At 35.2% G+C, this 14,353-nt stretch overlaps 1 protein-coding gene across 1 annotated transcript in view; it reads right to left on the bottom strand.

The window, feature by feature from the left end:
• Positions 1-377: 377 nt before the first annotated feature.
• NUDCD1 (NudC domain containing 1) overlaps positions 378-14,353 on the bottom strand; it is an 80,377-nt gene continuing 66,401 nt past the window's right edge. Inside the window, exons 9-10 of the mRNA XM_007934768.2 lie at positions 4,064-4,223; positions 378-670 (exon numbers count right to left, since the gene is read on the bottom strand). Of these exons, the coding sequence (XP_007932959.1) occupies positions 378-670; positions 4,064-4,223 (453 nt within the window). The remainder of the gene's footprint in view (positions 671-4,063; positions 4,224-14,353) is intronic.

The raw sequence follows: 14,353 nt of genomic DNA, 5'->3' as shown, positions 1-14,353 counted from the left end.
CATTCTGTGGGTATAGAACGTGATACTGTATCAAGGAAGAAAGAGTACAGAATAAATATTTTATTTTTTTAACAATGGATTATGTATCTTTCATATAAAAAGAGATTTTAGCCTCTATTTTTTAAAAATAATTATACTTGCCAATATTATCTTTACATTTTTACAGAAGCCAATTCTCTAAATCTGTATCTTCATCCTATAGCCTAGTATATCTTTTACAGAATCATAATCTCTTTGTCCTTTAAAAATTTTTTTTTAAATTACATAGTATATTTTTATTTAATACATCAAAACTTAACAGGTTACAGTGTAACTTCCCAGCCCTCTAGCTACCACTGAATAGTTTCTCGGTACAGAGAAGCCATGTGTTGGGGGAATTAATTCTCCGTATTTATCTTTATTAAAAAGAGGTTTTTGGTAGTGAGAACAAATAATCTCTCATTTGTTGCTTGAAAACCTAAAATAGGATCGTTGGTTTCTAGGCTTGCTACTTGCTGCTTAGCAACCTGCCCTACGTGCCTGCCTTCCTTTCTGTTGTAAAGTACAGTGGACATGGGCGTGGGCTGGCGATAGATGAACACTCGGCGCAGGCACTCGCAAAGAGCTGCATAGGAGTAATTGGGAGCACAGGCAAAAAACTTTTTGTCCCTCTTTGATGCTTGGACGTAGCCTGCCAGGAAACAGAAGACAAAGGAAAAAATGTGTATTAAACAGAAGAAGAAAAATACATAATTAACATTTACATTTCCTAATTTTTATTACAAATTAAAATGCCTATTTCAAATAAATTCCACAAACACGCAATGGCTGCATTCTGAACTATTGATGATTAGCTGCAAGCAACCTCTCCCAATGGGTGCAAAAATACAGCTTTGATTCCTAAAGAACAAAATAGAGAAGGCTTCAATCTCCCCAAGAAAAGCACAATATGGTTCCAATTAATTTCTATGAATAACTAAAATACTAAAAATTATAAAGGACAGCACTATGAACATGCCAAAATAGCTTTAAATGTCAATTTAATATTTAGGCTCATGAATCACAGATAGGATTTTATAGAATCTTTCTTTCTCTCTCCTATCTAATAAATGGGAAAATGTTTATAGAATACTATCATAAAGTTATTTCAGGAGTGTGATCATAATGCAGGCCCCTCCTTTTGAAGGTACTGATATTCACCATGCATTCTCCTAACAGTCCATAAAGTTAGTTAATATTATACCAATATCAACATTGTAACCAGATTTTGTTGTACGGCCCCCAGAAGAAGAACCCTGAGATGACTATAAACTCAAAAGAAGTGTCTAATTTTAAAATCTGAACTAGAACATCCCATGAACACTAATTAAATTTTGAAATATACTCTAATCTTGTCTTTTTATTCATGTAATGTTTTAAAAGTACCTTTACAGATAAGAGGATGTTTATCTTCTGAAATATCAACTGGGATTTTCAAACTGGGACATGTGAAATATATATATATATATAAAATATATAATATACACACATACACACACACACACACATATATGTAATAATGTAAACGAAAATCTCACCAAACAATGAACGAGCCAAGGAACTTTAGCACAGGCAGGTCAATAATGTTTTTTTATTGTCAAGCAGGGTTTGAAAATGAAAAAATTAAGAAGATGTAGATACCCATTTGAGTAGCTTAGAATTAGCACTTGAGGATAATATTGATAAAATTAATAATGTATATAATAGTATCTAACAATTACATATCTAATGTAATGCTCAGAGTTTAAATGACTTAATTTAACCTCAAGTATAGTAAATTCCTCTATAAAGGACAACTGAGAGGTACAAATGGAGGGTCTGAGTATATAAAAATTATATTGTTCTGCTTTTCTGTTAAGAGAGAAGAAAGATAATTAAACAATAGGAATTGCAATCAAGAGGCTAGAAATTATGTGGTTAAATTCTTTAATCAAACCTTGTATTTCAGGTCATAAAAAATCATTTGGATTCTGAACTAACCAGTTTAACAACCTGTTATTCAACTGTAAGAGGTAATTGACAAAGCCCTTCTTCAATTACGGTTCTGCATATATAGCCATTAAAATGCATAATTTTACTTCCTACTGCTGGTTAAAATAACCTTTCAGGAATGCAATAACTGTGGCAAATTCATAGAAAAAAATTCTCCCACACAGTACTAATAGACTTAAATCAATTATTGTATAAGTCTACAATTATATAGTTTAACATATTTTCAAGCTCTAATTTTAACACTGGTATTTTCCCTTGTATCTCACAGAATATTTAATTTCTGCTTATCACCACTTTCCATTAAGTGTTTTCATTATAATGACTTTCCACGCTACAGTTCCATGAAAGATGTTTCCTAATGTGAATTATGTTCGAGCAATTCTATCATGTTTTTGAAGATTACTCTGATGAAGCCTGAATACAAGTTCCTTAACACCAAGTCCTTTGCTACACTCTAACACTGTGTAGCTAAATCAGAATAAGCAAATATGTGATTAAAATAAGTCACATGCTTAGAAGAACATTTTGATTTCTATTCTGAGTTGATCTTCTTTATATGTACAAACATAGATTAGTCTGACTATTCTAATGGCTGTCAAGGATTTCATTTTACTTGGATCCACAATCAACATCCTTGGAAAAAGCAGTCAGGAAATTAAAGGAAGGACATATTGCATTGGGCAAATCTGCTGCAAAAGACCTCTTTAAAGTGTTAAAGAGCAAAGAAGTCACTCTGAAAACTAAGGTGCATCAGACCCAAGCCATGGCATTTTCAATAGCCTCATATGCATGTGAAAGTTGGATAATGAATAAGGAAGACTGCAGAAAAACTGATGGACTTGAATTGTGGTGTTAGTGAACAGACTATTGAAAATAACATGGTTTGCCAGAAGAACGAACAAATCTGTCTCGGAAGAAGGGCAGACAGAATGCTCCTTACAAGTGAGAATGGGCAGAGTTCATCTGTTTCACTTTACTCGTGTTATCAGAAGGTCCCAGTCCCTATAGAAGGATATCATGCTTGCTAACACAGAGGGTCAGCAAAAAAAGAGAAAGACCCTTGAGATGGACTGACACAACGGTTGCAACAATAGGGCTCACACCCAGTAACGACTGCAAGGATGGAGCAGAACTGGAAAGTATTTCCTTCTGTTGTACACAGGGTCACTATGCATTGGAAATGGCTGGATGGCACCTAACAACAACATTCCAATAATGTAACTTTCATCGACTCTAGAACTAGCGCCAAAGGGGCAAGGAGACCTCATCTTCTGACCTCCTCTAACCCCACACGAGGAAGATAGAATCACTATCAGTAGCTCAAGGCCTATTCCTGCAAGGCCAGACATGCTGCCTCCCTCCAGCCCTTTCACCAACTGTTCCTCCTGCAGCACTCACCACCTCTCTGCTGGGTTCAATAATTAGCTTCAGTGGCCACACAGAACTCACAAATTATGGGGTTTATTAGGGAAGCAACAGGCTACAATTCAAGTTCAGAAATGCACTCAGTGTCTCACAGCCAGCTGTCTCACTTAGCAGCCAGCAGTCTCTCTCTCAGCAGCACATGTCTCTTAAGTCTCTCTCTCAACAGTGCATGTCTCTCGTGTCTGTCTCTCAGCAGTGCGTGCCTCTCGCGTCTCTCAGCTGGCAGTGAGAGACTCCTTCTGCTTCTAGGAGGGCTCTTTTGGAGCCTGGCAGAGTAGCCAAACTAACCAATCTTAACATCAGAAGTCTATACACCTGAGAGAGAGAGAACTTCCCAGAAGATTGCTTCGTGCCACTCTCAACAGAAATACCCCATGTGGATAACTTTAATAATCAGGAGCTACTCAGTTGCTAATGGCAAATTCCACCATGGAGTTTACAAAGACTTATGGCTAGAAAAGCCATACCAGGTAACTTACTACACTGTAACTAGCAATCAAATTATAGCTCAAATCAATCCAAATGTAATTATAACAGTTCAAATTTTTTTAAAAAAAAGAACTTTAAAAACTTGATGACTATAATTTTTGATGTGATAGAAAATACTGTCAAAGAGTCTGCTTTTTACCTAAAGCATTGAAAGTTGCAATGTGCTCCCACATATCATCTTGTTTGCCGGAGTGTGGCTGCCAGAGAAGGGCATCAACATCATGGCGCAAACAGAAGCAGGGCATTTCTTTAGGATCCACTATGACAGAGAAAAGGTACTGATTACTTCCAAGATTCACCTAAAAAATAAAAATTAAAAAATTAGTAACTTACTCAACAAATTAATAATAAAAATAACTGACATGTAGTACGATGTTTCAGCCACTATTCTAAACTCTTTATATACCTATACCTTATCTGATTCACAACCCTGCAAGGAATGTGCTACGGTCATGTCCACTTCACAGATGAGGAAAGTGATGCACAAAGCATATAAGTAACTTGTCCAAATTCAGCCCTGTAATAAACGGTGGAGCTGCAATTTGAACCCAGAGTTCATGCTTTTAACCATGCTACCCTACCTCTCAATTGTTAAGTACTACTCTAGAGCCTAACACAAAACATAAGTTTTGTAAGTAGAGTTTTTTTAACCACAGAATACAAATATAAAGTTTACTAATGTTAACTTGTACTAATAATTATCAAGAACAATAAATGCTACTAGGTTTTATAAAAGCATATTCTATATGCAAAGTATGTTACAAATATGAATCTTCTCAACAACCTGTAATGTTGTTATTACCTTTACTTAATAGATGAAAAAACAGATGTGGAGAGCTTGAGTAGCTCTTTCTAGGCTATACAGTTAGAAAAACAAGAATGCTGAGATTCAAACCCTACTCTGTTTATCAGTTATTTGTCATACTGGTATACTGTTCAATTAAGTTATCAATGGCAATAATGTTTGTCAGTAATTGTTATTGCAACATTGATGGTTAAAAAAATTCATTTTAATATGAAATCATCAAATTGAGACTCATTAATTGGATTCTATTGTAATACCACCTTTAATGAAAATGGGTTGCAATGATACTCTTTTATTAGCACTATTATCAGAGCTAAAAATGTCCAACTGACTAAATATCAACACAAATCACATCAAATGCTGTAGAAAACAAAATGTGTACAGTACTTGACAAATACTGAACTGATTACAGGAGTTTTAGAGAAGAGTGGAAAATCATAAAATGTTGGGTTAAAACAAGAGGTAGAAACCTGACCTGTATTCAATAAGCAAAGCTGTGAATTGGCTCTCCAGCGTGACGATTTATTGGTACAGCTGTCATAGGAAAAGCTAGGGACAGAGGAACCCAGTCTCTACTGCCTCAGCAATACCTGGGGAATATGGCTTCTGTGTAGGACCCATCCCTTACTTGTCCTCTACAGAGGAATGGGAACAGGTAGGCACAAAGAGATCCCAAGTATTGGGGCCCTCACCTTTCCCCTGATAATCACTGGCTACATGAGGTTTAGTTTCAGAACCACAACTAAACAAATGGCCTTTTATTGTATGTCTGGTGGACTCAAAACTGCTTTAGCCCTCTTCCCCCTATTCCCACCCAATATTCTCATTTGGTTACGAGGGCTTTCACAAAACAAAACAAAACCCAAGCTTGTAATATAAGTGTCCTTTAAAATATTAATAATGAAATGGAATGATTTCTGATTCTCCCATACTTTGAATGGGCAGCAGTGAAAAAAAGAACAAAGGATCTTGTACCAATTGAGAGGCTAACTACCAAGGGAGATCAGCTATTAAAAGAAAGGGATGGAATAAAAGTCTCTTATTATATACCCCTTACTCCAACTTAAGGAGCTCTGGTGCCATAGTGCCTAAGGCACTTGACTGCTAACTAGAAGGCTGGAGGTTCAAACTCACCAGCCACTCCTCGGAAGGAAGGTTGGGCAATCTACTTCCGTAGCGATACCACCTAGGAAACCCAAGGAGGGGTTGCTATGAGTCGGGGCTGACTTGACAGCACATAACAACAACTACTCCAACTTAAGGTGCTCTGGTGACATAGAGAGCAATGCATTTGGCTGCTAAAGAGGTCAGTGATTCAAACCCACCCAACTACTCCAAAGGAGGGAAATGATGCAATATACTTCTATAAAGATTTACAGCCTTGGAAATCCAATGAGGGTTGCTAGGAGTTGGAATCGACTTGATGGCAGTGGGTTTCTTTTCTCTTTATTCCAACTCAGATGTCCCTTCTACTATACGTTCAGATCCATTACTGTGATTATGTCAAAGTACTATTAACTACAAAAACAGTAGTCTTACAGGGGTTGCCTCTGCTATACCTTCACCATGACGTTCTGAACACCTCATGCCTTTTTTACCTGATCAGTTCCTCTCATCCTCCAAAATCAGTTCAACCAGGAGTTGCTCTAGAAAGATTCCCTACTTTTTAACTTACATGAGATGCTTCAACTCTGAGAAAATCGAGCATCAGCTGTATTATTCCTATTATTTGCCATACTATGTTAGGATTATTAACATATTTGTAGACCACCTATGGTGGGCTGAAAAAAATCCTCCAAAGATGTCTATGCTCTATGCCATAGACCTTGAGAACATGTTAGCTTAAATGGCAAAAAGGACTCTGTAGATATGGTTCAATTGAGGATCCTGAAATGGGGAGATTATGCTACATTATCTGGGTGGGCCCAACATAATCACAGAGCCCTGATAAGAGGGAAGCAGGTGGGTCACAGAGACGAACGATGTGCCATGAAAGCAGGACCTGGAGCAGAGTGGAAGATGCCACACTGTTGGCACTGAAGACGGAGGAATGTGGATGGTCTCTCAAAGCTAGAAAAAGTAAAGAAATGATTCTCCTCTAGAGCCTCCAGAGGGAACACAGCCCTGACAACCCAATTTTAGGAAGTCTAACCTCCAGAACTGTGAGAGGATAAATTTATGTTGTTTCAAGCCACTTAAGTTTGTGGTAATTTTTTGCAGTAATAGAAAACTAATAGACCACCTGGCTCATAAGACTTAATATCTGTTCCTCCTAAAAGTTCAGGTATCAGAGGATTTTGTCCAAAAGAAAAGCAAGTCAAAATCAAGGGGAAAAAAAAAAAACAACTGGAACTTAGTTACAAAGTAAAATAACCAGTTTTGGCTACAACTCAGTTGCCAAAAGCCAAACAGGAAAGAAAGGAAGGAAGGAAAAGAATGGTTGCTTTGGCGCACACACAGCCAAACACAAGAAACAGTAGTCAGTAGCCATCAGCAGTGGAAAGACCAAAACAAACAATTAAAAAAACAGAAAGTAATTTTTAAAATGATTAGGTTTAAGTTACTTAGTGTAAGGGCAAAGAGTCCCACTTAATTTCAAATGCCCTTCAAGGTATTAATACAGAAATGCACAAAGTAGTTATTAATGTTCACACCAATGATCTTCTATAAAATATTACTTTCTCTTCAGAATGCTCTATAGTTAATGCATTAATTCCTTGTTAATGCCAAATAAATAACTTACTGGTTTGCAAAAAAAAAAAAAAAAAAAAACCTCTCAAATCTATAAATCCTTTGGCCAATGAAATATAATTCCACATTCCTCTTATTGCTATGTTTATTACAGAAAAGTTCATACTTACCTTTGAAGTACCAGAAAAGACTACAATTAGGGTGAAATATTCTTTAGAGGAAAATTTGAATCATGAATTTCAAGCAGTCAATTGACTGCCTCTTTTTTCTCTTTGTAGAACTTTAACAATTAAAGACTTATGAAGATTAAATGTCAAAGTAAAAACATTTAAACACTTTAATCACTGCAATTACCAAGTTAAATCGAAAAATAACATTACAAACAGGTTTTATCTATTCAGAAAGGAAGTAAATGTAGGGATGCCAGGTTGAAAAGCTAATGACAAGAAATTTTCATTCCAAATTAATATCCTGTACATAGAATTAACTGCAAGAATTATTTGCTCTGTATTTACTATGTATAAAGTACTAAGCTAAGTTATATCTACTGTTTTGTTTAATTTTCACTCCCTGAGAAATAGGAATATAATCCCATTTTATACAAGAGGAATTTAAAACTCAAGATGTTAAAGAATTTAAGTTAAGAAGCTAATAAGTGGTAGTTGGGGTTTAAATTCAATAATGCCTCCAAAGCCCATGTTTTAGTTACCATGCTACATGTTCTCCCAAACCTCATTTTATAGTCATTATTAGGCAACTAAAAGAGCATGTCCCTGGTTGGGCATTAGTTCAGATCTGGTAATTCAGATATTATAAAATGTAGTTCTTATTTTGCTTTGGTCAGTTAAATTCTGTTGATGAGTTGTTCATGCATGATCTGTCTAAAACTGATGTCTAAAAATAACTGAAGTCTTACCAAATCCTGAGTTACATTTTTGTTTGAGCACCCATTCATCAACAAAGCTGATAATACAGATGAAGTGGACAAATCAATCTCAAATAAATTAGTCATACAAAAAAAGAGATCACAGATAAAAATAGAAAATAGTATGAATATTTATCAGTTCTCTACAAGGATAATAATTCTCTAAGAACATTAAATTCAAAAGAAACAGAAAAAAGTTAAAGGTCGACTGACTCAAATATATAAACATTTAAAATGTCATTAAAGTGGACGGGGAAAAATTAATGGCAACAAAAGCCAGTTAATGGGAAATGTCTACAATATGACCCACAATCTAATCATACTGTTGTTACATGCTGTTGAGTCACACCTGACTCACAGCGACCCCTCTTTGAGTTTCCGAGGCAGTATCACTATGAAAGTAGATTGCCCAACCTTCCTTCCCAGGAGTGGCTGGTGGGTTTGAACTGCCAGCCTTCTAGTTAGCAGTCAAGTGCCTTAGGCACTATGCTACCAGAGCTCCTATCAATCTAATCATATACTATGTAAAGAGCTGAAAAATAGAAAATGAATAAAACAGGAGTTCCTACAAGAGCAGATAAAATTTAAATACACATATATAAATCAGCTTCAATGACTCAAAGAAACTCAACATAAAAATCCGTATTTCAGGTATCAATTCATACACATTAAATTGGAAACATAAATAACGTTAAGTAATACCTTCTGTATGACTATAGAGTCATACAGAAGTACAGGGCTCTGTACTCTAGTCAAATTAGCTGTCATACTTCAAAAGAACCCTAATATTTGGGTTATTACACAAGATTCAACCTGTCTGATACAACCCTCTCTCAGTACTTAACATGCAATGTAACTGTAATTATAAATGTGTATTAACTCGCTTGTTTTCCCTACTTGGCTATACAGTCTTTAAAAGAAGATAGTGTTTTGATTACCAATATATCTTCACATTTAAAGCAATCAATTTTAGTTCAGCCACAGTAAAAGTGGTGACCGATAAACTGCTGCAATAATTTGGAAAGCACTTTCATCCAAGGTCAAGAATTCAACAAAATGAAGAAATATTTTTAATGGTGATATTTATAATTTCCAAAAAATATGAGAAATAGAAATCCATTAGGTGAATGAACAAGGAAATTATGGGTAACATATTTGGTGGAATATTTCAGTATTTAAAAATATGGACTCATATTATGTGATCTAACAATTAAAGTAGTGATAAATGGAGAAAAGATTAAAATTGTCAGATACTTCAATTTACTTGAATCCACAATTACACCCACAGAAGCAGCAGACAAGAAATCAGACAACATATTGCACCAGGCAAATCTGCTGCAAAAGACCTCTTTAAATTGTTAAAGAGCCAAGATGTCACTTTGAAGACTAAGGTGCACCTGAGCCAAGCCATGGTATTTCCCATCACCTTACATGCACATATAATTCAGCTGGACAAGAAATAAGAAAGAAGAAAGAAGGGCTGCTGTCTTTCAATTGTGGTGTTGGGGAAGAATACCAAAAATACCACGGACTACCAGAAGAAGGAACAAATCTATCCTGGAAGAAGTGCAGCCAGAATGCTCCTTAGAAGCGAGAATGGCTAGACTTTATCTCATCTACTTTGATCACGTTGCCAGAAGGGACCGTTCCGTGGAGAAAGAAATTCACAGCACCAGTAGCAGCACCAAACCATACTATATGAACAGTCATTATATCCTTCCCTGCCACATACTTGCACAGTAAAGAGAACATCAGTTTCACTTAAGAATGTCCTTAAGAAAGCAGTACAGATTATTTTGATTACATCTTGACCATTGAGTGTCTTTTTAATATTCTGTGCAACTAACTGGGAGGCATGCATGAAGCAGTTGTGCAGCATCCTGAAGTAACCACGGCTGTTCCAAGGAAAAGCACTTTTGTGAAATTTTTTGAGTTGCAAGCACTTAAAACACTTTTTGAACATGGAATATCATCTTTACTTGAAACAATAACAAATTATGGTTATTCAAAATTGTGCATTTTGCAAACATTTTTCAAAGGTAAATGATGTGAGCCTGTAACTTCAAAGTACTCAAAGTACTTGTTGCTAATGATAAAATACTAGCTTTTGAATTTTGGAAAATGTGTATCCATCATGGTGAGGATGGCAGCTACCCAATCCTTAAAGATGTTTCTTATGAGATGGGCAGCAATATTAACAAATGTGTTGTTTTTTATATACTGAATAATGAATCAGTGACCTCTTCTTGGGTTTCCAGGGGAGTATCTCTACGGAAGTAGATTGCCCGATCTTCCTTCCGAGGAGTGGCTGGTGGGTTTGAACTGCCAGCCTTCTGGTTAGCAGTCAAATGCCTTAGGCACTACACCACCAGAGCTCCCAAATAATGAATCAGTATTTGGAAAATCTGCATAACTCAGAGAACCAGCATTTAACATTTCCAAATGACCAATATCATATATGGGTACAATACCCATTCAGAGTGTCTGATAAGTCTTGGTGATGCAACAGTTAAGCACTCAGCTGTTTATCAAAAGGTCAGTGGCTTTGTGAGAGAAAAGACCTGGCAATATGTCCCAGTAAAGATTTCAGCCTAGAAAATGCTATGGGGCAGGTCTACTCTGTTCTGTAGGGTAGTCATGAGTTAGAATCAACTCAACAATACACAACAACAAAGTTTCTAAAAGACAAATGGATTTCAAAGTTAACAGTATGATAAGTTCACTGAAATATGGTCTCAGATTCCACATTACAATTTATCTTTAAGAAATTACCACTTGTCGAGTTTGGGTATAATAGCAAAACTCCACTATCTGAAAACACTACTGAAATTCTCCACTTTCTTCTGACTATACATGTAAATGAAGCTGAATTGTCTGTATATATTTTAATCAAAACATATATTATAACAGTTTAAGTGCAGAAGTATTCTATTAACTGTATTCTATTGATCCAGACATTTAAGAGGTTTGCAAAAACATGAAACGATGACATTCCATTGGTAATTTTTTTTTGCTTTAGAAAATACATTTATTTTTTCTTAGAAAATGTCATTTACACTAACACATACTGAGTTATTATTTTTAAATGAATTAATAAATATTCTTAAGGTTCCTTAGTTTTAAGTCTAATAAGATAAATTTTTATAGCTATAAGCCCCATTAAAAAAATAATAATATGGAGGACCCCAACAAGCTGAAACATGGAGTACTGAGACCAAAATGTTTACGAATCCATTGAATTAGATACTTTCTAAATATACTTTCCTCCATTATAACATCTGATCCTGTTCTTAACATTTACTTGCAAAAATTAGTATGTATAGTACATATCTTTTCTCCTATCATAGTATTAACTTATAAGAATTATTTCTTGTTCATAACTGCTCTACTTCTCATTCTCATCTCAATCAGTTTATTTATAAGCAGCAAATACTCTTCAGCCTTTTCAGTCATGTAAGCAGTATCTGATGAGTATCACGAGATCTGAAAAATTCACTGCAATTTAATTTTTTAAAATATCCTGTGGCTTTTTCATTGCTGAAGTCTCTATGTATTTTATTTGAACAATATAGATCAGCATTGTCCAACAAAAATTTAATATGACCCCATATAAAATATTCAGTTTTCTAGCAGTCACATTAAAAAGTAAAGAGAAATGATAGATTTAATATTTTCTTTAACCCAACAAATTCAAACTGTTATCATTTCAACACAAAAATCAATATAAAACTTTTTAAATGATTTATATACTTTTTTTTAATGTTAAGTCTTTAAATCTGGATGTGTCTTTTATACTTAAAGCACATGTCAATTCAGACTATGGGTATTTCAAGTGCTCAAAAGCCACTGAATGTGTCCAGTGGCTGTTTCGGATAGCACAGCTCTAGGCAGAGACAAAAATAATTCATTTCCAATTGTATCTGCCTTCTGATCTCAGCTTTCCACCCCAGTGACCACATCTTATTATTTTTCTTCTTCAGTAATGATATTTAATTTCTCTGTTTCATTATGCTGCTTCATATATCCTTTTAACATTTATTTTCTAAAGGCCAAATTCTAACCCCAATTTCCACTGCTTTCATAGATTCTTACATTCTGGAAAATCTGTCATTTACAATATAGAGTTTTGACCTTTGTGTTATGGTATTTTTTCTCAAACTATAAGGACATATATTGACCTTACCATGGTAATTTCAATTTTTCCACAGCAATGAAAGGCAAAATCAAGAGGAAAAATGAACTTGAAGTAAATATTTCAGAAAAATGTAAGATTTAGAGAACAAAGTACATAATAAAGAAGTTTGGTTTGCTTCCTAAAGTGAAAGTATCAATTAAAAAGCCAAATCATAGCCCACTTCATTTCCTTCCTCCAATAACAAGCCAACTACTAAGAAGTTATTTTCATCAGGTAGACTTTGAGTTTCATAAACTAAATGGAAACACCAACTTTGCCTTTAAAAAGAAGACAGATCTTTTTACTTATTTGTTGGAGCTGTTTCATTTATACCCACCCCATTTATACTAGAACAGCAATGTTTACTCATCTCATCTATATTTACTATATAAAATGACTAATAATAAAAAAATGTTATAATTGTGCAGAAGAAACTTTGGGCTCAAATTTAATTTGACTGAGACAAAGGTAAGAATCTTTAGTTTTAATCATATACTATGTAGAGTTAGGGAGCTCTAATGGCGTAGTGCCTAAGGCCTATGACTGCTAACCTGAAAGCTGGTGGTTCAAACCCACCAGCCACTCCTCGGAAGGAAGACTGGACAATCTACTTCCATAGAGATACCGCCTCAGAAACCCAAGGTGGGGTCGCTATGAGTTGAATCCACTTGATGGCAGTGAGTTTGGTTTTGGTTTAGTTATTTAGACTTACACCAGACTGAACATTCAACTGTGATTTAAAAAAAAAAAAAGTAAATATACACAAATGATGGAAATGTTTCACAAATACCATCTCTAAAAGCTAAGATATGACGGTTTTTTAAACTATGTATTTCTTAATGCTCTAAGGCTAGAAACTTCTTATAACATAGGAGTCTATCATAAATGTTCTCTAAAAACACATTTTGTTCAGAAGTACAGAACTGACTATAGTGGTTTAGGATTTCTGTACTTTGTGATCCTAGTGGTTCAGGAAAAAGAATACTGGAAGTCCACAGATTTAGATTCTAATCCTGGCTCTATCTTTAACCTCATCTAACCCTCATATACCTAATCCCAGCCTAATCCACCCATAAAATGAGAAAGATGAAATATAGACAGTTCTACAGATCCAGAGTTTCTTCAAAGATGGAAGGATGTTCCATCATACATTACACTTCTTCCTCAACTCCTGTGTTTCTATCCAGGGCAATACAGAGAGGCTCTACTGGTAAGACATTCAAGCATCTATGTATCGCTAGGGAGCAGCATGAGCAACGGTTTGTAACTACAGAAAGAAAAACTAAGGATATTCTGCTCAGTTCTATCACATTTTCCTACAAGGAGCTAGAGAACCAAGGAAATGCTGAACTGCTTGAGCATCACCTGTGACTGTGGCTAAATCTGCCAACTTCTAGGGATTCGTAAGTAGGTCAACTCGGCGCTCATACTATAATTTATCAGTTTTGAAGATTACATTTTGGTCCCCTTCTGCTACTCCTTGGAGCATTTACTGGCTCCTGGCTACATAAAAATTAAAATCTTTAGTATGTGAAAATATATACTAATTCTAAAAATACTTAATATCTACTGAGCTGTTACTATCAGACAAAAGCAGTAACTCAACAATCTTCACAAGTCATCAGGAGATGGATATTACTGTAGTTGTTTTTTAGGTAAGGGAACTAAGACTTAGAGTGGTCAAGTAACTTGCTCAAACTCACAGTGATTAAAAGTGCTAGAGCTGGAATTCAAACCCACCTCTGACTCCAAGCTCTAAACTCCAAACAGCCTTATTTAAAAAAAAAAAAAAATCAACAACAAATGAGAAAAAAACATCTGTCACAATGAAAAA

Source organism: Orycteropus afer, unplaced genomic scaffold (genome assembly GCF_000298275.1).
Source record: "Orycteropus afer afer isolate SDZICR_OR568_19922 unplaced genomic scaffold, OryAfe1.0 scaffold00021, whole genome shotgun sequence".
Taxonomy (NCBI): Eukaryota; Metazoa; Chordata; class Mammalia; order Tubulidentata; family Orycteropodidae; genus Orycteropus; species Orycteropus afer.
Note: the sequence above shows the minus strand (reverse complement) of the source record. Positions and strands in the feature narration are given on the sequence as shown.